This window comes from Lygodium microphyllum, chromosome 2 (assembly GCF_053477565.2).
Source record: "Lygodium microphyllum isolate KBCC chromosome 2, Lygodium_microphyllum_v1.1.10, whole genome shotgun sequence".
Lineage (NCBI taxonomy): Eukaryota > Viridiplantae > Streptophyta > Polypodiopsida > Schizaeales > Lygodiaceae > Lygodium > Lygodium microphyllum.
Genome location: NC_141136.1, coordinates 53,321,306 through 53,347,167, shown reverse-complemented (window position 1 = coordinate 53,347,167; position 25,862 = coordinate 53,321,306). Strand labels below are relative to the sequence as shown.

General features: G+C 39.9%; 1 protein-coding gene across 1 annotated transcript in view; it reads right to left on the bottom strand.

The window, feature by feature from the left end:
- Positions 1-769: 769 nt before the first annotated feature.
- Positions 770-25,862, bottom strand: part of LOC148039742 (hyperosmolality-gated Ca2+ permeable channel 1.5-like) — a 78,083-nt gene continuing 52,990 nt past the window's right edge. Inside the window, exons 9-11 of the mRNA XM_087693585.1 lie at positions 23,248-23,572; positions 1,630-1,863; positions 770-1,292 (exon numbers count right to left, since the gene is read on the bottom strand). Coding sequence (XP_087549711.1) covers positions 1,050-1,292; positions 1,630-1,863; positions 23,248-23,572 — 802 coding nt within the window. The 3' untranslated portion in view covers positions 770-1,049. The remainder of the gene's footprint in view (positions 1,293-1,629; positions 1,864-23,247; positions 23,573-25,862) is intronic.

Sequence of the window (25,862 nt, the reverse complement as noted above, 5' to 3'; positions counted from 1 at the left end):
AAAGAAAAGGAAAATCTAATATAACAAAGTTATTTACGAAAATTGTGGTTGAGACTAAGTTGTAGCAATCTCAAGATCTATGCATGATGTCAACTATGATGGGGTCCTAATTGCTCCACTAATGTACCTCATGATAAGTCTTTAATATCTCGTGATAATGGCTTTGATCTAGTTGTGGTGCAACCTCCTGAAGTGTGTATTGGCAGGTGTGAATCTATCTGATAGTAGCTTGCATACTGTGGGAGAGATGGGTGTCCTTGTGTGTGTGTGTGTGTGAGAGAGAGAGAGAGAGAGAGAGAGAGAGAGAGAGAATGTGTGGAGAAAAAGTAGCATGATAATCATTATTGTAGAAACCACATACATTCATGTGGGTTCTACAATAATTGTATGATGGGATTATACTAGAGTAAAATAATGTCTAGTGCTATTGCATTAGTAGAGAAAGAAAAGGAAAATCTAATATAACAAAGCTATTTACGAAAATTGTGGTTGAGACTAAGTTGTAGCAATCTCAAGATCTACGCATGATGTCAACTATGATGGGGTCCTAAATGCTCCACTAATGTACTTTCTAATAAGTCTTCAATATCTCGTGATAAAGGCTTTGATCTAGCTGTGGTGCAACCTCCTCAAGTGTGTATTGGTAGGTGTGAATCTATCCGATAGTAGCTTGCATATTGTGGGAGAGATGGGTGTCCCTGAGTGAGAGAGAGAGAGAGAGAGAGAGAGAGAGAGAGAGAGGGTGTGTGTGTGTGTGTGTGTAGATGAGAAAAAGTAGCATGATAATCATTATTGTAGAAACCGCATACATTCATGTCACCATGATTTTTTTAAAAATGTATACATTGGTATTTTTGGATAAAAGAATTTTTAGTCAGTTAAAAAAATTGAGCTATCAAGGCACTCCATAGGGGGTGGAAATGGAAGTGGCAAAAAATGTGCTGGTTCATGCATGGACTCCGAACACCTAGCACCTTTGCTTAGCTGATACTAGACGGTTGGTTGACACTTCAGTGCCAAATGAGTGTTAAGTGACTTGACACAAAAAATCATGTGCTTTGGGATGCTATCATGATTATGTCAGTAGTCGTGCTTGATGCTGCTGGCGTGTTGTCCCTCGAGCCACGCTTAACCCGTACTAGAGGAGGGTCTTCTGTCCATTTGTCTGTGCCATGCTCCTCTTCTCCCTCCTGGTCCTTGAATACAGGATGCATATAAGTATCTTGCAAATAGTTCTTCAGGTCTAAGTGCGGCTCCATCGCCCTCTCCACCGTGTCTTTTGCCATAGCTTCCTGAAATAAAACCCTTACAGAGCTGAGCTGAGCGAGCAAAGGCTTGACAAATTTGCTGATCTTCATTTATTATCTTAAGCACAGACTAAGCTTTGACTTTTGAACAAAAGAATGCTCTTCTTTCTTCAATGCTCAGAATTTGGCTGTTTCAAGCCAATAGATGTTCATTGCAGGAGAGAGAGCATTGCAATGCGAATGAAACAATTGGGCATTGTAGTTGATGTTTATCACAAAGGGTCTAATGTGTAGAGTCTTTACTTGCTAGGAGTTTGATTAAGAGAAAATTGACGAAATATAGGATTTCTCCCAGATGGAAGGTTGGTTCAAAGATACTAACCTCTAAGGGATACTTGCGAAAGGCTGGCTCGAATCTGTTTTTACAATAATTATGAAATGCAATGGTTAGCACGGGCAGTAACAGCAAGATTGGGGTGGAATTCTTGGCATTTTTTGTTGCTAGTACGCCCATTAAGACAATCTGTCCCAAAAGAAGACATGCTATTATGCGGGTGTTCAAATGTGGCCAAAAAGCACCTGCACTCTCGTATTGCTGATCATAAACATTGATGACCTGTACCAAATAATGATGTGAAGTTCAGCTGTTATGAGTTATCTGACAGCATATGAAGAACTTGTTTTGATTGAAATTCAGTTCATACAGTTTACATCCAAGAATATAGATCAGGAACCTGATTGGTTAGGTAATTCGCACACGCATATGAAAAGTAGAAAAACCTTAAAAATGAATTTAAAAATTGGAAGAGTCTTTCAATGGGAGATATGGGACCTTATTTTCAGATTTAGTATATGGTCCGACTGGTATTGGTCTTTTTTGCCAACTAGCTTATGCATATTTTGTGCCAATCTGAAAGTTTGCAGGTAATTTGGGCCGCAGCCATGTTGCAATTGTTCACATGCAGTCCTAGTTTTCAGATTTTTATTTTAAAAAAAAGAGATTTAATATGGTTTTAAGAATCCCCCTGCGACAAATTCCTAGTTTTCAGTTTGTACTTAACGAGTCCTTTGCTCTTCCACCCACTAAGTTAGGAACATCAAACTACGCTAACATTCTGACAAGTTTATGCAATATGAATATAATCGAAGTTTGGGCAGCCATTTGAATGTTGATTTTTGGGTAGCTGATTTAAATGGATGGGCAGCCCACTGATATTAAAATATCCAAAAATTAGTGTGGGATTTTTGCAAGACTAATTAGAAAGTAAAAGTTGCAATTCTCATCTCTTCCTCCCCATCCTAGGCTGGATGTGAAGTGGAGCAGTCATTTTGGACTGAAGAGAAGCTTAGAGAAGCCATTTTGATGCAGGAGAGGTGATCCCTTGCTGAGGAGAGCTGAAGAATTGTATCATGACCTGTTGCTACAGCCTTGTGATCATCAACAATACATTGTGACTAGCAGGGATGCATCATGGCAAAGAAACACCCTCATGCTACTGATTTGGACGTGTATAATCTCCTCTAAGATCACTCTCGTCGTTTGGATCAGATGAAAACCATCCTCTCTTTTTTTCATGAAGGAGCTTACATTAAGTAAATAAAAGTATATACATCGGCCCTTTTGGCCAACCATAAAAAATCCTAACAATTCACAAGTCAAGCCAAAAGGGTATCAAAGCCTAGCACACAAGCATCTTGCTAGTGGCACAATAGTAGTAGAGGGAAGAATATCCAGCCAAGGAGCAGCTGCATCAGGGAAGACCAGGTCTACTGAAGCCATGGAAGACATCTGCCATAATAGTAATCCTTGAACATGGGCCACATGACCATGAATACCCGAAGGCCGAGGCTGAATAAAAAATGAAGGCATTACAGGTGCGCCAAATATGCCAGAGAGCTGTTCATTTGAGAACATGGAAGAGGCAGGGCTGATTGGATTGCAAAGTGGATGAAAAAGGCATCTTGCCCATGACCCAAGAACGGACGGGTGTCTACTGTCAAGTCACCGAGGTCTACATGGGAAACAAAGCTCAAAATCTGTCTCGCTATAGGGTAGGAGATGAAGAGATGAATCAGGGTCTCATCACACGTAGTGCAAAAGATATGTGTACCACACGAGATCTTGCATGCGTGTAGCACATCCCCAATGGGAAGACCTTTGATAAGCAGTCTCCATATAAAACCTTTCCCTTGATAAGGAATCTTGGACCTCCACAATTGAAGAAATCTGTCCCATTTCTTCACTTTGCTATCTCGAGCACGCCGAACTTTATTGGCTTTCTCAATACCCCATCTCTTATCCTCTACCATCTTATGGTAGATTTTGATTAGCTATGTCACAACTCTATAGAAACAGAATTTGTATCCTTTTTCATTAATTTGTCTATATAATGATTTATTAAATTTGTTTCCTTTGCACTAATTATTAGATATAAAGAAAAGTGCATTGGAGCTGGCCACTGATGAGTGGTCACAGGTTATGGTGGACCCACGCGGTGGGTTAGAGAAAAGATAGATCACACTTCCACCTATATGGCCCGATTGGGCGCCTGTGACCAGAACTCACGCATATCAGGGTTAGACTCGCACACAGAAAGAATTGATGCCTTGAAGTGTGGGCTAGATCCGCCAGAACAGACAGTTACAATTAACAAGATGGCATGATCATGAAATGCTTGTACAAAGTGCATCTGTGGGCTGAAAGCTTGAAATGCGCATTTCTTTGCATAGGAAAGTCACATGAATATTCTGATACCGTTTTTGCGATGTACATGGAAAAAGCTTTCATATGACACCCATATTGGGGGGTCCCTAAATTTTAGGAGCCTCGAATTAGCCTAAAAATGCTAGTCCTAAAAAATAGGGATGTCATTCTAAAAATAGTAAATTTTGTACTCTGACTGTGCTTACTAAATTTGATTGTTTCTATTCTTGACAGTATTCAGCCCAAAACGGAAGGCCATAGAGAAGAGACAAGTGTCAAGACACTTGTCACACAAGTTTCCAAGTGTCCCACCACTTGTCACATCTCATGACATGTGGCTGACACTTGTCTTGTGCTACTCCACTTTCCCCTTTTGTACTAGCTCTTCCCTCCCCTATAAATAAGAGCTCGTTTTTCTTCATTCAGCATCATTTTTCTTTGCTGTAAACTCATGTACAGCACCCATAGATAGCCAGAAACTGGCCCCATCCATCCCCATCATCATCCCCCACTTCTCCATTATCAAATTCCTCCATATTCCCTCTTCTATCACTGCTGTTTTACAGGACAGCAAGCCTGTAAATTCATTACAGCACCTCCTTCTCGAGCTCTTTCTTCCATTTTAGCAACAAGAAGTAAGCCCTATCCATGTACTGCTGATCAACGATGGAGAAAGGCTGTTTTCCCCTCTTTCTTCTCTCATACTGTAAAGAAATCAGTTCTTATCATTGCATAATAGATAATGCATGTGTGTTTGTACATCTTTGCATGATCTTGTGAGAGTGAGAATTACTTCTCCTCACTCTCAGGTTGATTGTAACTAAGCGTTTCCCTAAGGGACTTGGGTTGAGCAGAAATACTTCCTTCGGGGGGGGAGGGGAGGTTTTGCCCATCTTCAACCCTCAATCTTGTCTCCATTACTTTTACATTTTCATGGCTGAAATTTTGTGAGTACTTTTCATTTTCAGCTTTAAGTGTTCATTCTCTTTATATTAAGTCTAAAAAACAAGCAAATTTCATAATTGTTAAGCATACTATGTTGTTCGGGGCGTTTACAGTGGTATCAGAGCTTTGGCTCGGTCCTCACCCCAACACTGGTAGTACTTACGATTATCAGTTTGTTTGTTTTCAGTCCTTGCATTGAGTGCTTGAGCATATTTTTCTTAGAGTCTCAATGGATCAGTCGAGTGCTATCTTTCAAGCCATTCAAAGTCTTAGAGAGGAGAATCAGCAAATTCGTGAGTAACTTCTCAAACTAGAAAAAGTTGAGAATCCCAAAGAATTCAAGGAAAGAAGCCTATCTGCTTCAAGGAGACAAAGCCATACCAATGAAAGGAGCCGATCAAGAAGTCCGACTACTTCTAAGAGGCAGTCTCATTCTACTTCAAGACGAAGAAAGAGATCGCATCGAAGCTCATACTCTTCTTCAAAGTCATCTGGCGCCTACTCTGATGGACCCTCTTCTAGTGACGAAGAGTCACACCCTTCTCGTGGAAGACCTCATCATCGTCAAAGGCGTCGACATTCTTCACCCTTGTCTCCATCTTCATCTCCATCAAGCACTTCACCATCTTCAATCTCAAGATCCAGGCATGGATGAAGGCATAAGAAGAAGAAAAAGACTAAGTCACTATCTCAACTTGAAAAGAAGATCAAGTTCAGTATGCATGATGGTTCCCGAAATCATGATCTTCTTCTGAAGTTTATTCGTCAATTTCAAAATTTGTATGGCCGTGACAAGTATAAAGAAAAAGAAAAGATTAAGTTTGCAGCTTTACATTTGACCGACTTAGCCCATACTTGGTGAACGGGGTTGGAATATGATCATGCTGCCCCAAAATCATGGCGGTCCTTTGTTCGCATGATACAAAGCCAATTTCTTCCTGTTCATTTCAAGAGATGTAAAAATGAAATGGGATCGGCTTTGGCAAAGGAAAAATGAGTCACTTGGTGACTATACCAAGAGATTTTGGGAGCTACTTTTGAAGGCCTAACATTTCAAGAAGATTAGCAGTTCGGAAAAGCTTAGGAAGTTTCAAGGAGGTTTGCATTTTAAACTTTGTACTCCTCTTAATCATTATCATTGTTCTAGTCTAAGGGAACTCATTGACCATGCTGAGACATGGGAAATAGAGCACAATGACAACAAATCATTCCAAAAGAATGATAAAAAGAGAGTAGCTGATGATGAGGAGTATCCAGCCCCAAATGAAGAACAAAAACAGCGGCAAAAGCAGCCATCAAATCAAAAGAAGATGAAGCCCTATGCACCTCCTAATGCTCCTCAATTTCGCTCCAATCTGTACCCACAAGCAAAGCAACTTTCCGAAGAAGAAAAGCAGCGCTTCATGAAAGAAGGGAAGTGCTTTAAATGTGGACAAACAGGCCACATAGCGAAGCAATGTCCAAACAAAGGACAAAGCAAGGTTTTTGACAACAAGCCTTAGTCGCCAGTGAAAATCAATGCTATCAGTGATGTAGTTGCAAACACAACTCACACTCCAGAGATGCACAAATTATTAAAAGCTTGGGGACAGTTGCAAGGTAAACAAGCACTATTCTTGATAGATCTTGGAGCGAATGAAAATGTCATTTCCTTGCAATTAACTAAAGAGCTTGGACTAAAGAATGAAGAGATGGACACTCCGGCAGAAGTTCGCCAAGCTTTAAATGCCGATGAAGGTGACACAGTGAAGACTGTCACACCCTACATTGGCAAGCTCAAGTTTCAAATTCAAGGCTACAGTGACGAAGATACCTTCTGTATCGGAGACCTTGATGGTTGTGATGTGATTCTTGGCATGCCTTGAAATCATAGAGTAGATTCAACCATCTTCTCTCAGAAAAAGAAGGTAAAACTCACCAACAAAGGCAAGAAGTACGAGATCCAAGCTGGAGTTTCTGGAGATACCATACCTATGGTAAGCCATATGCAAGTCTCTAGAGCAATTAAGGATTGTGTTCAATGTTGTTTGCTTTATGTCACTGATGTAAAAGATAATATGAATGCTGAAAACCAAGAGCGACTTCAGCTCTTGGAAAAGTTTAAAGATTGTTTTTCAGAAGATCTTCCTTATCAGCTTCCCCCAGAAAGGCCAAAAGACCATCATATTGATATTATTCCGGGAAGTTCTCCTCCTAATATAGCACCATACCGTGTGAGCCGTCCTCAACAAGAAGAAATCAGAAAGCAAGTCGAAGACCTACTCAACCGTGGGCTAATTAGGCCAAGTAGCTCACCATTTTGTTCACCGGTTCCTCTTGTTCAAAAGAAAGATGGCACATTCAAGATGTGCATTGATTATCGAGCCCTCAACAAAATCACAGTGAAGAATCGGTTTCCTATTCCCAGAATTGACGACATTTTGGATCGTCTAGGAGGCTCAAAGGTTTTCAGCCGCATTGATCTAAAGAGTGGTTATTATCAAATTAGGGTAATACCACAAGATGTACACAAAACTGCTTTCCGCACTTCATACGGTCTTTATGAATTCTTGGTGGTTCCTTTCGGATTAACCAATGCACCAGCCACCTTTAATCGAATGATGGAGCACATCTTTAGAGAGCATCGACAATATGTCGGTACTTTCTTTAATGATATTCTTGTCTTTAGCAAGAATAAAGAGGAGCATCATCAGCACTTGGAGACTCCTCTACAATTACTTCAACAAAATCAACTCTTGGTAAATGGTAAAAAGAGTGAATTTTTCATGCATAAAATAATTTACCTTAGGCATGTCATCTCTTCTGAAGGGATTCAGAAATATCTTCCATTATTGGAGTTTGGTTACAACAATACAGTGCACTCATCCACAGGGAAAGCTCCAAATGAAATAGTACAGGGTAAAGTGATTCCTCCTCCAATTATTTGCACTAAAGATAAGATTTTTGCTGCTGATGAGTTTGCTTCAGATTTAAAAACAGTAATGGATCAAGTTCGAGCCACTATCAAAGTTGCCTAAGAGCGACAAAAGAAGCAAGCAGATAAACGAAGAAGACCTTTGGCTTTTGAAAAAGGTCAATATGTCTTGCTAAAGTTTGATAAAAGCAGGCTCAAACAAGGTTCCGGTCAAAATTCATCTTTTCCAAAGCTCTCCAGTAGATACTTTGGACCCTTCAAAGTGATTGAGAAAATAAATGAAGTTTCTTATCGACTTGAGCTTTCTGCTCATTGGAAAATACACAATGCTTTTCATGTAAGTTTGCTAAAACCTTACATAGGACCAGAACCAAAGGAACCCATTACTGAAGATTCCCCAGATGTTGAAGAAACAGAGCAACTCTTGGAACCTAAACAGATTTTGTTTCACAAGGATCGAACCACGAGAAGTGGCCTTGTGACACGAAAATTCTTACTAAAATTCAAGAATCTACCCACAACAGATGCACAGTGAGTAGATGAAAAATTCATGAAGGATTACCCAAACATTCTTCAGCCATATCAAGAAGCTTTTCAGCTGAGGACAGCTGAATAAAAAAGCCAGAGCGCTGTCACAACTCTATAGAAACAGAATTTGTATCCTTTTTCATTAATTTGTCTATATAATGATTTAATAAATTTGTTTCCTTTGCACTAATTATTAGATATAAAGAAAAGTGCATTGGAGCTGGCCACTGATGAGTGGTCACAGATTATGGTGGACCCACGCGGTGGGTTAGAGAAAAGATAGATCACACTTCCACCTATATGGCCCGATTGGGCGCCTGTGACCAGAACTCACGCATATCAGGGTTAGACTCGCACACAGAAAGGATTGATGTCTTGAAGTGTGGGCTAGATCCGCCAGAACAGACAGTTACAATCAACAAGATGGCATGATCATGAAATGCTTGTACAAAGTGCATGTGTGGACTCAAAGCTTGAAATGCACATTTCTTTGCATAGGAAAGCCACATAAAGATTCTGATACCGTTTTTGTGATGTACATGGAAAAAGCTTTCATATGACACCCATATTGGGGGGTCCCTAAATTTTAGGAGGTCCCTAAATTTTAGGAGCCTCGAATTAGCCTAAAAATGCTAGTCCTAAAAAATAGAGATGTCATTCTAAAAATAGTAAATTCTGTACTCTGACTGTGCTTACTAAATTTGGTTGTTTCTATTCTTGACAGTATTCAGCCCAAAAAGGAAGGCCATAGAGAAGAGACAAGTGTCAATACACTTGTCACACAAGTTTCCAAGTGTCCCACCACTTGTCACATCTCATGACATGTGGTTGGACACTTATTTTGTGCTACTCCACTTTCCCCTTTTGTACTAGCTCTTCCCTCCCCTATAAATAAGAGCTCGTTTTTCTTCATTCAACATCATTTTTCTTTGCTGTAAACTCATGTACAACACCCACAGATAGCCAGAAATTGGTCCCATCCATCCCCATCATCATCCCCCACTTCTCCATTATCAAATTCCTCCATATTCCCTCTTCTATCACTGCTCATTACAGCAAGCCTATAAATTCATTACAGCACCTCCTTCTCGAGCTCTTTCTTCCATTTTAGCAACAAGAAGTAAGCCTATCCATGTACTGCTGATCAACGATGGAGAAAGGCTGTTTTCCCCTCTTTCTTCTCTCATACTGTAAAGAAATCAGTTCTTATCATTGCATAATAGATAATGCATGTGTGTTTGTACATCTTTGTATGATCTTGTGAGAGTGAGAATTACTTCTCCTCACTCTCAGGTTGATTGTAATTGAGCTCTTCCCTAAGGAACTTGGGTTGAGCAGAAATACATTCCTTCGGGGGGGAGGGGGGAGGGAGGGGATTGCCCATCTTCAACCCTCAATCTTGTCTCCATTACTTTCACATTTTCATGGCTGAAATTTTGTGAGTAATTTTCATTTTCAGCTTTAAGTGTTCATTCTCTTTATATTAAGTCTTAAAAACAAGCAAATTTCATAATTGTTAAGCATACTATGTTGTTCGGGGCGTTTACAAGCTAACCTTTTTAAAAAACATTAGGGGAAGTAGATTGAAAAGCAGGCAATGTATTATAACGTTGAAGTTGCTCATGCAAGGTTGACCAAATGTGGCTATACCCTCTAGGCACCCAAAAGTACTGGCATATGCGACGGAAGGAATAAAGACAAGACCGGCTAGGAATGACACTACCACTTACATCTGCAGCTCCAATTGAGCCATCTGGTTAAAGTTATCTCGTTGTTATCTAGCCAATCGAGTAGCTTGGAAGTAGCCAACAATTTTGCCTATAACAAATTAGCATCCTTTCAAAGATCTGGAGGATGCCACCTGGAGGATACCAAGAGGCAATCAAATGACCAAGGAGAGAAATGACTATGAAGTCTTAAGAGGCCATGTAGAATTCAACACTTGCCACCAAGATGCTCAAATAATTGTGCGACCATGGGAGATACTTGTCTCCTCAATAAAAGGTTTTGCAATTTCAATCCACGGATGACTTTGCACACATAGGGGTTGCAAAAGTGCCATTCTCAGAGCTACTATATGAAGATTAACATCCAACAACGCAACTCCTCCCACTGTTTTGGAGTAGTGACATGTTGCCAAGATATCCACACCCGATCCAATGATTGCTTTTCCTTTTCCACAACATAAAGTGGATGGGTTGTACCAATTCCAATAGAGACTTCTTGGTCAAAGAAAACAAGGATTAAAAAAGAAGAAGACATACCAACAATGTCCCCATCAACAGCCATCCTATCTAGCAAAGAGAGCATTGGCTGAATGATCAATGCAACCAATAAAAGACTGAGAGAGCATCCTTGATGAAGGGAATGAGATAATGCAATCTCATTTGTGACTCCCCCAGTAAGCGCAACATGTGCCCCTACATCAGTGTTAATAAGAGAACTCATATGGAGACCAAAGCCCATGGTAGCCATCAATTGCCTCACGAAAGACCAGTTGACATCATCAAATGCCTTTTCAATATCTAGCTGGATCATAACAACCTACTGGCCAGAGGTCTTGGCATAACAACTGTGGGAATTCTTTTTGCAATTTGTTGGCAATAACTTGAAGAAGATTTTATACAAGGAACCCATAACAAAAATGGGTCTCCACTATTTCAAAGTACATGGGGAAGGAACCTTGGGCAGTAAACAAATAATTGCAATCTTCTGATCTGAAGGCATCGATCCGGATCTCCATACATGCTGGCAAAGTTGAGTCAATGGGTCCTTAAGCTACCCCACATTGACCCAAAAAGAGCTCATTAGGGAGGCCATCCCAACCCAACCTTTTCCTATGTGATAAATGGGATAGCACTTCTTCCTCAGTAATATCCGCTTCTATCAAGTCCACCCATTTAGGCTTAACCTGATTTTGAACCAAGTCACTGATATATTGACGAGCAAAAAGAACAGCATTAGAAAGAACTTCCTATGGACCCAACAAAGATCTATAGTATTCAAGACACATCCGGATAATAGATGTTGGCTCAACAACCATAGTAGCCACCTGTTTGGTAGATGGATGGAGGTATTGGGCTTACTAGAGGAGACCTCTATAGAGATTAGAGTGGGATCCAAGAGAATGGGAGTAGATGGATCTATTCCTTGATAGACCTTGCAACATGGCCTTCGTTGGCTACACTACTAGACTAGGAGGAGAACACAAACGAGCAAGATTAGAGTACAACCAACAGCCACCCCCCATAGGCATAGAGAGGAAATCATAGATGAGTTTCTATGCGACTTTTGGAGAAGGCTACATGACAACTTCTGGCCTAGGAAGATATCTCTCTTCCTATGGCTTGTAGCTCACAGGAGCCTAGTAGTTGGCATGTGGCTTGGTTATGGTAGGGACCCATTACCATGGGCGAGATGTGGTCTGCCAAAGGAGAGACACAAACATTTCCTATGGGACCACCCATGAGGTTTGGAAGAGAGTCCTCCGGATGATATTTCAAGGCACAATAGAGACCTTGGAGGGCTCTTGGGGGACTGTAGTATAGGTCACAAATAGAGGCCCCAACATGTGGCTATGAGGATATTCAGAGGAAGCTATTCTTCTCATCACTGGACACCATTTGAGCAGGATCTCCACTCCAAATTACTCATAGGCTCAATGGACCCAAGGACACTACCACAGATGGGAGTTGATTAGTAGTATCATTTTGGTATATTTGGACTGCGAGATGCACCTTCTGGATATATCCATAGTAGAGATACTATCAAGGATTTGGACAGAGGTCATTCACACTCCTTGTGGAAGATGGGGAAGGATGCAAGGCAGCTTTGAGAGGATGAGGACGAGAAGAGAGGCTTTTTTGCAGACATGGAATTTTTCTTTCATACTGCCCTCATATGTTTGGCATTACAGGCCACTACATTGGATGTTCGCATAACCATTGTATTTGCGATGTACTTTGTTCCTCTTCACAAAGTTTCTTGTACTTTGTATTTTACCTCACGATTTTTGCTGAGGTGTTATTAATAAAAATTATTGTCCTTGTGCCACATAGCATGTCTACTTGTCCATTGAAGCATTTCACAGTTACCCTGGTCAAAATCCAAGTGTACTCCATTCCCCTATCTTATCCTTCACCTAGTAGTCACCTTTTAGTTGCTACAGCCGAAAGTGCACTTACTGGGAAGGCTGCAATGGATCAAATTAGGACCTTGTCCAAGGTTTAGAACAACAACTTGATTCTAATGTATCCCATCTTGAGTTTGTTCATCAATGGAAGACTTGTTTTGCTACGACAAATGTTGAGCTGATGCAAGGTTTGTTGACTGATTTTATAGGTACTACTGCAACTGGTCATATTTCATCACTTGGTTCATTCTTATGCAACAAGTGCTAGAGTTTTAGGATCTTTGGGACTTCGGCTAAGGCTTAGAGCCATAACTTGATCCTAACATATCCTATCTTGGGTGGGTTTGTCAATTGAAGACTCCCAATGCTACCAATAAATGTTGAGTTGATGCAAGGTTTATTGACCAAATTTATGAGTCAATTATATTACTTTTCACTTGCATCAACCCATTGGGCTCATCACACTAACCACTATGTAGCATGGATTTGCATTTTGCACTAGACAAACTAATTTAAATCATGAACTCCAAGAGTGTACTATCAAGAAAGGGGATGACTTGAAAGTCAAGATGGCTTATTATTAGTGTTTACTCGCTAATAAGATCACCACTACTGGCTCACCAAAGTCAAATGCAATCAAATCATGCTATTTCTACACAACTGACCTTCTTTCATTTATATGCAGCAAAGAATTTTCTTGCTCAACTTGTCAACCTTTACGAGTTTGAGTATCAACTTTTGCATCAGACATAAATACATGACGAACTACACAAAAAGATTACTTTTTCTATTTCCAATAAAGAGGGGTCATTAATTTCCACTTCTACAAAGGGACAATCAAAGGGTAGCAAGAACTCTTAACGAATGATATTGCACCTTGCTCCACTCTACCTCTCATCTCTTGGTGCCCACAACTCTCTATGGAGACTTGCTGGAAATGTGGTATACGGTCAACCCCTTAGCCAATGTCTTTTGGGACTGCTGAAGGCTTTATTGATTGGTCTGTTGGACCTTCCTTAGATTTTGGCCCTCAAGTCCCACACATAAGACACGTCCCTCAAGCCCATCATGTATCCTTGGTCCCTCAAATAACACATAAGACATCTCCTCTCACAACCACATACAAGATGTAGACTCCCAGTGGTGAACCTGTCCTTAGCACTAGTCATCTATTAGGGTCCTTAGGCTAAATAGTCTAGCTATCCAATAGGATCTTTATGCTCATAGTTGCACGAAACACTAGTTCTTGGCCTGGGAAATAATGTTTTGTTGTTTCTAGAAATGTGAAATGTGTTTGTATTTCTTCCAAGATTACAAAACCTCAACCGTGACAAAAATCTAGTTATCGTCCATGTAGTCAATTTCATTGATCAACACTAAGCATTGTGAATTGTGTTTGAAACAACAAGTAATTTTTGTGTGTTAAGTTTAATATGCGATTATGTCTCCATTGTCATTGATATTATTATCTCGTGAGTTTATGTCTCTACACCTGTCCTCTTTCTAATGGCTCACTATTCACATCAATTTACATTAAAAAATCAATCATGTATACTCTTTGGTATAGTCACTCACCTAAGGGAGAAAAGGGTGCACGTATAGTAGGTCCTTGTATGATGCGTTGTCGCAACGCGTAGGGTTGAAGGTCACCACAGGGGTTTAGCAAGAGAAGAATGTATGAAGGTTTAAGAGCTTAGACTCTGAAGATGGTAGAGCTAAGAGAAGGGTTGAAGGTTTTAAGCTGAGTTCTTGAAGATAAGAGACAACAGGGTGAAGGTAGATTTAGGGAGAGGAGTAGACGGAAGAGAAGGGGTTTTAAGAAATTGAAGACGTAGAAGAATACTAAAAAAAAAGAATTAGAAAATAATATAGAAGAATACTAACAGAGATAAAGCCTGTCAGTTTCTTTTAACATTATGAGAAGATATAACTCTAATAGACAAAAACTGTGTATAAAATAATACCTTCCTCTATGTTGCTCAGATTGCCAATCTGATGCTTCCATTGACTCCGAAAGGGGGGTAAAATACCAACACACCTGGCCAAAATTCTGCCAAATCACTCCTTTATCTCCCCCTTCGGAGTGCTATTCACTGCCTGAAAACAGCGATCAGGTGTCATGCGATTTCGTCAATCTCTCTTTTTACATAAAATCTTCTCAATTTGGCTGAAAGCTACATGCTTTCTTTTACATGTCATCCTAATCTAGAAGTTGTCTATAGTTTTATGGATTTTTACAAGAGATAATATCTAGAATATCAAAAATTGGCTAAAAACTTGTAAAAAAAAACTAATATTTTGAATCATGGATACTAACACTAATGCCTAAAGTGGCATTGGCTCTCTAAATCTAAAAGGAAGCCACATTCTAGATTTTTTTACACGGTGTGCATGTAGCGGCACGGCAGCGTGCTACACACTTGATGGAGAAAGAGATGGGCCTACCCATTGCTCAATTTGGGGGCCCCATGCACACCCCAATCTCCCTCCATGGTAACACTTGCCTTTTATAAAGCATTTTTTCTCTACCAAGAGAGGGCCTGCCACTTTGTACTCCGTCCGACTGACATAGGAACTTTGCAGACATGGATTGGGCTCTTCACCAGAGGAGAGATCCTTCTTGCAATGATGCCACCAATGGAGAGAGTGCGTCTACTTTCTCAATAGAGATGGATGGCGGACTTAGATGAGAGCATCTACATTAGTTGAAGTTCACAGGATGCTCTTGACAAAGGATTAAAGTTGTGGCTCATTGTAATAGGACTTGGTACTTAGACCCAAACCCATAAGACTAGTTGAATAGATGGATGTAAACAACCAAAGATTGTTATTATACAAGAATTCTTGTATCGCAAAGGGCACATAGGAGGATTCTTGTATCGCAAAGGTTAAAACAATTGATGTATTTGGTAATTCATCCACTTCTGTGGCTAAACCTATGGTTGTACCTGCTATTCCCGCTGTTAGGGAAGATGTATTAGATGAATTGGTCAAAGGCATACGGGATCTCCAATTGAATGTTACAAAATTGGATGAAAAAGGACAACAGAAAAGGAGACGGACAACAGCCCCTAAGACAAGAAAAAGTTGTATGTGATGTGATAGTTTACCGCATAAGAGAAAGGATTGTGCTGCCTATCAGGAGGCCTTGGCACAACAGCTCATCTTTTGGAAAGATGGCAAGATCCATATACAAGAAACGGGATTGCCTCTTGCTTTGAATTTTGGAAAGGGAGGTAGGTAGAAGTTGTTGGAAAACTTGGCTGTCCGAAATGCTTATGCGGTAGTACATGCTTCTACTTTTGGTCTACAGTTGGATAGAATGCATGGCCAAGTGATGGTTGGTCCAAAGGCTGCAATATGGACACATGCTTTGCATGCAGCTGAAAAGAAAAAAGTTACTGATAGTGAAATGTCTCATGTAGGGCAAGACATTCGTGACATAACTGGTTGGGAATCACCGGTAGATGCATATTCAGTGTATGCATATTTAGCAAAGGTACAAAATACGTATGTACTTGTGGAAAAGAAACAAAAGAGAGATGAAGATAATGCAGGGACATCTAAAAGAGTGACAAGAAGAAGTGTGGATCAACCTAAAGCTACAAATCAGCCACCTCCCGAGTATGTTATGGAAGAGGTTAGTCAAGAGTAAAAACAGGATAACAAACAAGAGGGCAAAAAGAAAGGCAAGCATCGAGGATATAAGTTATTGCAGTCTGACATTGAGACAGCCACAGATCTTAAGAAGGTTCTTGAAGAACGGATCTTAAACAATCGGGTGGAATTCACCTTGGGAGAGGTTCTTAGCATCGCCAAGCGAGAATTTCATGATGAGATCATTGACATGATTAAGAGGAAGCGTCAATTTCTTGGTGATACCACCAGTGCATTACTGCAATTTGAAGAGAAAACTGGTTTGTTGGGTATTGGGGCTGAATATGAGCATAAAATAAGTAATGGATTATCTATGCAGGATGCTACTAATCAAGAGAAGAAAGTGGCTGAAAATGCATTGTCTTGTATTAATATGTATAGTGGAGTAAGGCAAATGGAACAATATAGGGAAGAGACTCTAGGATTTATTCCTCGAAGTCATTACACAAGAAATCATTGGGCCAGGGCTACCACTGAAACGGTAGTGAAAATAGGGGAACGTGAAACTCCTTGTATTGCTTTACTTGACCATGGGTCTGAGATAAATGTCATTGAGCGTGAATTGTATGAAAATGGTGCATGGCCTGTGGACAGTGATCATGGTTGGCGTATGAGGGTTGCAAATAATTCTTCGATGTTGCATGTCCTAATGTAAAAGTGACGATTGGTGATGTACAAGAAGAGCAACACTTCTTTGTGCAAGATAATTCCTCATATGGGGTGATTTTGGGACAGCCCTATATTACAAAAGTGCATATGGAAACAAAGGTGCTTAATGATGATTTTGCTTACGTAAGAGTCAGAAGCAAGGATGGGAGGAAAGCAGTCCAATTTCTTACTGTTTTTGTTAATCATCCTAGAAATCGGGATATGCTTCGAGAGTCTCCTTTGGCTCCAAATGCAAGGGAATTCAAAAACTTGGATCTTCATTAAGCACTGTTGTAATGCGGGGCTACAATAGTGCTGATCAGAGGATATACTCGCCTCTTAATAGAATGAAGCATGTATTTACTATTGGTTATTCTCAATTTACAGCAAACAGTTCATGTTGGTTTAAGCCTATGGAAGCTATGTTCAAGGCTGAACACATATCTATGAAATGGGCTACTAAGGAAATGAGAGCATTGGGACTATTAGCTGAAAATGAAGGCATTTCAAGCATCTTTTATGGGCTGAATATTAATGACACTATGACTGAAATTTCAACAACTATATATGTAAAAAATGAGGCTGAAAACAGAGTGTTGTCAGTATGTTCTTTGGACATGTATGATGTTACAGCATTGTTTGCTCAACAGAAAGGATTATAATGGTTTGAAGCACTTGTGGAGACAAAGTATAAGATAGTTGACAAAAAGGTGAAACCAATTGCTTTGCCACTTTCACCAAAAAGTGAGGGTTTGTATGAAAAAGTGTCAAGGCAGCCAAGCTTACAGAATCCTAAAGATGTAGGTCATCAGTTTACATCTGAAACATTACAAGAATTGAAAGTTGGTGCAGAAGGATTTCTTTTGCTTGGTGAAAGAGATTTTTTTATGCGGATATTGGCTAGGCATGGAAAGGCATTTGCATTTTAGCCAACTGAAATAGGTTGTGTGGATCTAAATGTTGTCTCTCCTATGGTAATATTTATTGTGCCACATGTACCATGGAACTTGAGGCCTATTCCAGTGCCTAAAGCTTACTTGCCAAAGCTGATGGATTTGCTAAATGAAAAGATTCGCATAAAGATCTTGGAGCCCTCTTCAGTCCCATACCCAAATCGTTGGTTTACTGTGCCCAAAAAGAATAGGGCTTTGAGATTTATTCAAGGCATGCAATCGGTTAATAAAGTGACCATAAGAAATGTTGGTGCAAGTCCTGTGGTTGATAAATTTGTAGAGGCTTTTGCAAGTAGAGTGATCTATTCTTTGGGTAATCTTTACTCGGGGTATGATTAGTTTCAGCTTGCACTTGAAAGCAGGGATATCACAACCATGAAGACTCCCTTAGGGTTAGTACGAATGTGTACTCTCCCACAAGGTACAACAAACTTAGTGGCACACATGACAAGTGCGACAAACTCAGTGGCACACATGGCAAATACTATGAATATTATACTTAGGGATTTTATACCACAATTGACAATGCCCTTCTTGGATGATGTTCCAATCAAAGGGTATGTAGTGGATGAAAAGAATGAAGAGATGGATGCTCATGGGTGCAAATAGTTTGTTGCAGACCATATTGTGGATTGTGAGAGGATTTTGACGCGTCTAGAAGAGATGCATTTAACTCTTTCTGGACAAAAGTCAGTCTTTGGAATTGAAGAGGTTTTGATTGTTGCGCATATGTGTGGGCCCTATGGGCGAAGACCATCACCAAAAAAAATAGATGGAATTGATAGAATGCAAGATGTGTGCACGAATGTATCAAAGGTGCGTAGATTCTTGGATGCATATGTATTCTATTTGATATGGATTCCTCACTTTGGACATGTAGTTGAGGCTCTATATCAGCTTCTGAGGAAAGGTCAAAGATTTCATTGGAAAAGGAAGTATCAGAAAGCAATAAAGAAATTGAAGCAGCTCTTAAAATCAGCTCCTACATTAATAAAGGCTGACTATTCACATGGAAAGCCTATCATTATTACTGTTGATACAAGCCCAATCGGAATTGGATGGGCAATTGGGCAAGATGATGAGAAAGGGCAAAGATATGCAATGCGCTTTGGTGCTAAAGTATTGATTGAACGACAGAGAAGGTATCCATAAGTAAAAAGAAAATTATGGGGAATTGTGACAGCTCTTAAATGTGATAAAGAGTATTTTATAGATGCTCGTGTAGTCATTGAGACCGATTGTTTGCAAGTATTGGGTATGATTACTAGTTGTGCTACCCCGGACATTGCTATGCTCCGGTGGATTGCATACATAAAATTTTTGAACCCTGAATTTTGGCATATTGCAGAAAGAGATAACCCAGTGGCAAACATGTCAAATGTATTCATTTGTGAGACATCGGGATGGATTGCAACCCACATATCCATTGTCTCTTCATTTTAAGTGGGTGGTGGATTTAGTTACGATGCCTACAGTTCTTTGGCAAATGAGATATCTTGTGCTTGCCCGTGAAGTCTTGACTAATCAAGTGAAAGGGAGAGCTCTACATACTAAGACAACAAATGCCGTGTGTACTTTTCTCTTAGAAGAGATCTTTTGTCGGTATGGCTGTGTGGGAAAAATTACTGCAGATAGGGATAAGCTGGATGCGGATGAAGCTCATGATTTTTTTACACGGTTGGGAATAAAGCTTGCTTTAACTTCAGCCTATAACCCTGAAGGAAACGGAAAAAGTGAAAGAGGTCATCCACCTATTGTGAAGGTATTGAAAAAAGCATATGGAGAGAAGGTAAAAGAGTGGCCATGATTGCTCCTTTATGCCTTGTGGGTTGACAGAACAACTCATAGTGCTGTTATAGGATATATACCTACAAAATTGATGTATGGTAAAAAACCTATCATGCTGATAGAAGAGATGACAGTCACATGGAGTGTGCTACCTTGGGAAAAGGAGTTGAATCGAGAGGAGTTGTTGGCCTTATGCATTAGACAGTTGGAAAGAAAGTCAGAAGACCTATAGAGACAGCAATTGCAAAGTTAAGAGCAGCAAGGATACAGAATAAGAAACGGTTTGACAAAAGACATAGAGGCCAAGAATCATATGATATGGGAATTGGGTATTGGTTTACGATAGCAATTTAAACAATCAACATAGTGCCATGCGTAAAGTTTCCAAAAGATGGTTTGGACCTTATGTGGTAAGACAAGTGTTTAATAATGCTACTTATGCATTAAATGAGCTGGATGGGACAACCTTATAACTTCTGGTAGCAGGGAAAAGAATCAAATCATTCAAGAGGTTGAAATCTAATGCCTATGAGTTGCCAGAATTGGAAGAAAATAGTGGCCATGATATAGGGGGTAGCCAGGAAGATATGGAAGATGAAGAAGCAAAGGACATGGTTACACAGGATGAGGAGGACTCAGAATCTGATGACAATTAGGATTTTGGCACATACTAGAGGATGTGCACATTCAGAGGGGGTGGATGTCGTGCCACTATGCGGACACAATGTGAAAAACTCTGAAGTGCATCATCATCCGACTTTCTTATTGATCAAGAGAGTCAATGACATCTGAGTCATTAGTGCTAGTGTGAGTGGCATGGATGGTCCAAAAATACTAGATTTTTGGATAATTTTAGCCTATTTTAGATATGTTGGATATCATTTATTGTAAATATCCGAAAAAGCTAGGAAAACTTCTAGATTAGGATGGCATGCAAAAAGCAAGTTGCTTTTTCAGCCAGTTATGGGATTTTTCATTTAAAAAAAAGATGGGTGAAATCGTGCGGGTCGCGATCGCAGTTGACAGCCAGAAAACAATACTTTGAACTGGAAGAAGAATAAGAAGTGATCTGGGAGAACCCTGATTAGGCGTCCTAGGGTTTTACCCCCCTTTCGAAGACAACGGAGCCATCAGATTTAGGTTCCGAGAAACAGAGAGGAAGTTGTTGTTTTGATGTACGTTTTTGGTCTACGAGGGAGCTCCAGGAGATATAATGCTTGGAGTTTACTTTTGAGTAGTGCCAGACAAGGAATTTCATGATCTGTCAATACATATTGATTCGATTCATTGTGCTTTGTCTTTATCGTGTTTACCTCTTGTCTATTCTTTTTCTTCTCTTTCATCTCCTATCTCTACTTCCTTCTATCTCTGATCTTCGGTGGATATGACCTTTCGACTAAAACCCCTCTGACAACGTGGTATTAGTGAAACTATGGTTGAGAGAGAGGAAGTGGCTAGAGAGAGAGAGAGAGAGAGAGAGGCTTGGGGGAGAAATTTTTTTAAAAAAAGAAAGAAAAAAAGAAAGTTGTAGACTCGAAGGAGAGTGGCCAAAAAGTACCTATTTTTTCGTACTAAATTGTACAGATACGTACCGTACCGTACCATACCATACGGATTGTACTGTACGGATCAGTCCATACTATGTATGAAGACAACCCTGCCACTACGTATACTTCAGTGGGACCCTCAGGAGTGGGTATGGAGAGATCTATTTGTGGAAACACCTGAGAATGTGACCTCCTTTAGATATACAACTAAGCTTGGACTGGGGAGAAGGATACAAATGAGTAGGACTAGAGTGGTGCTAGCTGCAGCACAACATCGGACTACCAAGGATACATCACAACCTTTCCTTGCAGACTTCTATAGGAGATTGGAGGATAGCTTTAAAATAAGAAAAATTTCATTCTTTCTTTGGCTACTAGCACATAGGAGTTAAGTGGTTGATACATGACTTGGTTATGGTAGAGAGGAGATTGGAGGATAGCTTTATCTTAAGAAAAATTCCATTCTTTCAGCTAATAACTTACTAAGAAATCATCATCAACCTACCTTTGGCTATTAGCACACAGGAGTTTAGCACTTGACACATGACTTGGCTATGGTAGAGAGCCTGTCCCTTGCGCTAGATGCAGGAAGCATGAGGAGACACAAAGGCATTGCATATGGGATTGCCCAAGGGCTCAAGAGATCTAGAGGAGAGCCCTTAGGATGGTGTTTCATGGCACGGAAGATTTTATGATTGCTATGTGAGGGACAGTTGCTTGGGTCACAAACAAAGGCCTAGCTTGTGCATATGAGGTGATGTACAATGGTGTCATGCCTATATTGTTTCAGGGCAGCTTATGAGTAGGATTATCATGCTCGATTTCTCACAAACAATATGGACTTAGGGGCATTGTCATAGATGGGAGCTCATAGCTAGTATTATCACTTGGTACATATGGGCAGCCAAGTACAGCTAGGCTATTGATTTTTTTAGACATATCTACTGCAGAGACTCTCTCCAGGATTTGAACAAAGATTGTGCATACTCCTTGCAAGAGATGGGAGAGAATACAAAACAGTTCAAAGACTATGAGGAGGAGGAGAGACACTTTTCTTAAGACATGGGATTTTGACACTTTCTTCCTACACACATGGTCTAGCATTATAGATTCCCGAAGGGTTGTTCATTCCAGCTCTGTAATAGACTTCGCCTTGTTACATATTTTTTGATATGGAAGTATCTTACAGGGCTGCTTTTGTATTTTTGCCTGCCTTGGGATATTTTGTTTCAAGGAGTCTTATCAGTGATTTTTTTTTCTCTTTTCTGAAAAAAAAAGTCACTTGAATGATGGATGAAGTTTTAATTGTGGAATTTTTCTTTCAACTGTTTCAGAAACTCCAAGCAACTATACTTACTCTCATCAGGCTAGATCTTTAGGCTACTCATGTAATGGGGCCCTTTGGATAGGCTGAGTAGAAACTTTCATCAAGCATTGTGTAGGTCATTCTTTCATCTATCCATTGCACATTCTCTAGGTAGCATCGCAATATGAAGTAATGGTATGTGGGCATTGGGTTGCTAGGTTTGTACTTCACTAAAAGACTAATATTGCAGCAATCTATCATTTATGAGTGGGCTGCCTGGAGACGTGGATTTTCAGCCCTCCCATGCTGTCTCCATGTGTTCTCTTGGTTGAGCCCTACTTTCTTGGACCAACATGGAGTTAGAGATGGTCTGATTTCTCTCCTAAGACTGCATCTTGGGCACTCATCGATGTTACCTCGGTGGCCATTTCTCCTTCAGGTTCCTAGCTGAGATACTTAAGTGCATTCTTCACCAGGTTCTTGGTACCTTTATCTGACACCCATGGTCCACCTCCTCCTTTGGCATGGACATAATGGGGAGATGGGGCCCTAGTCCCTCTTCCACATTTGGCATTGACATGATGGTGCCAGTCCATATCCTTCCAAGCAACAAACTAGATCATACATGAACATGCACTAACCTATGTAAATTACAATTTCCTCAAATTATCATAAACTTCCATGATTATACCAAAGATCTTAGCCTGCTACATATTTAAACAGCAACACTAACCTATGTAAATTACAATTTCCTCAAATTATCATAAACTTCCATGATTATACTAAATATCATAACCTCTTACACATTTAAACAGCAAGAATAAAAGCTACAACTTTAAGATCCATTGCTTTGCCAGTTGATTAAGCAGTTACGTCACCTGGTGTCGGTAAACGAAGAAAGCAAACCCAAAGTAAATTATAATGAATGGAAGCAGGATAGGTGCAATTGCAGCATACACAATTCCCAACAAAAAATATAGTTCAATTCGAGGAAGGGTTTGATCAAGCAAAATGCCACCAGGGTCCATGGCCTTGTCTCTGTCTTTGTCTGTTTTGACCAAAAAAGTGGTTTTTAGATGGTAAACAATCAACGGCTGCACACGAAGTATCTCTCCTGCGATTCCAGCCCATCCATCAACCATAATATATGTCACGAAAAACAAAGCCTTTTGTCCTACTGAATCGCCAATCAAATTGGGGATGCTGCATTTAAAAGAAAGCTACATTTAATTATCTCAAACAATGAGGGAACAGAAAAATGTATATAACTCCCAGCTGAGCCCCATAAATTAAAATTTAAGCACTTTTTTCTACAGGCAATTCGAAAACTCTTTCCTACAGGAATATTTGAGAACAGACCTATAAAAATTTGAGCATTCTTTTCTACAGTATGAAAAAACAACTCAAGTAAGCACTATGCTGCACTGGCCATCTTTGCCATGCAGAAGAGTGTTCCAAACTCTATCATGCTTCTAACTAATTATCCACAAAAAATAGTCTCCAAAACGAATTTCATGAAATCACAATCTCCATCCTACTCTGTTGTAGTGACCATTATTGATTTTTACATGATATTGCACACTAGGGCACTTCTCTGTACTTAAGTGTTGTCCCTACATCTGAAAGGCTCTCTTGGAACTCATTTAAGAATTTGCTCAAAACACAAACTGAGATGTCAAAATAACCATTTCATTGGAACAAGGCTATAGAGAAGCTTCCTGTATTTCATGGCCATGAGTACTGAGTTCTCTTTTTGGACAGCATTCTGTTAGTCTCCTACAGCATGAGCAATTTAATCGAACTAGTTTTCCTGAATCCTGTTAGAAATCTCTTATGCACACTTCTGCAAAGCATGAATTTGGAAACCATGTAAGTTTCCTCTCATCTAAGGCACACATAACATACTCCCTGTGTGGCCATTTCTTTTCACTATATTGTCAAACTAGGCTTTGTGTAGGTTGCTCGGTCATGGGCAATACTTTCCCCTTAAAGCCAATATAAGCTTTCATTCTCGCCTAGATCATTGGGTTTCCTTGCACTTTTGGTGCTGGTGCAAGTCTGTCTGCATAAGTGGAGCCTATTGCCGTACTACTGAGGGTATTTAGTAGATCTGACTAAGTGGACTGGGTATAAAATCCCCTACTCTCCTGTAATATCAATGCAACCTCCATGGCTTTCTGTGGTTGCATACTTTTCTTTTTGTACTGAAAATCTCGGGGTTCATTCAAGGTGATCAAATTGTTCCCTTTAAGGAAAGCTGAACATACTCTTTCTCCAAAAGAAAGAACAAGCATTGAGCGTCCTCTTATGCTTGTCCGGAGATGTGAGACTATTACAGCTACTTTGAACTCCCACTTTCTGTCTTGGCCTGGTCTTAACAATCTTGCACCACTACTTATGTGCTGTGTTAATAGCTGTTTGGCTTTTAGCCTTGCTCTTTCTGTCAGCCACTCTGTCTGCTAATGGTTGGTGCATTGGTTGCGATCTAGAGCTCAATTGTGTTTGGGCTTGGTGTTCTGCATAGCACAGATTCCCAAAGGTGAACAAGTTACCAAACAAAGTTTTTCAAGGATCTGCATGACCCTCCTCTCTAATTAAATTTCAATGAGGTTTGATTTGCTGCCCTTATCCGTAACTGGAGGAGTCCTTGAGATGATCCTACAGATACACACATTAAGAAAGAAATACATCATATTCAAGTTAAGTCACATTACCATGCTCATTGCTGCTTACAAGATCTTGTTTAGAACACTAACAACCAAGCAGGCTGTAGTATATTCTGAAGATTCAACCAGGACCTAATGCCATAATAACCCTTGTGCATGATCTGACTGTCTACAACATGTCAAACTTAGTAATAGAGACATCCTATTCAGCATCTTAGTCACCCAGATGATGATTTTCATGAACCATGATCAAATGCTGGTTAGATCACATCAAACAATCAAACTTTCTAGATGATGATATTGTTCCAAACCTACATCCATGCTCATATGGTTCATTTAAAGCACTCCCCTATTGCAGGCAGAATCAATACCCTGCAGATGTGCATCAATTTATCACTACACAAAGATACAGCATATATTTTAAACATCATACACATACATGGTTCAAAATTTTATAGGAAAGGGAAATCTGATTAGTAGTAGTGCTAATTATTGCTATTAGCAAATGTACATGCTACCTACCTATGTAAGGAGAATTGTTCTATTGGCATAAACATATGGTCACCTATTAGGCTTGAGATCTCTATTGGATGTAATGTATTATTTGCAATTAGTCCAATTGTGAAAATCTTGGCTTCTCATGTGATTCATATCCTGAAAAGGATTTGGAATCGCCTCCTGCCCAATAGTACATTTTTACAGTTAAATCACTTTTTGATCTTTTTCTGGCTAGACAATTGTTGTTTCTTCTTGCTCATATTTGAATCCCTTTTTTTACTTAGATTTTTCTACAACTATCTGGAAGGGAGGAGTTGTGCTTGCATGCA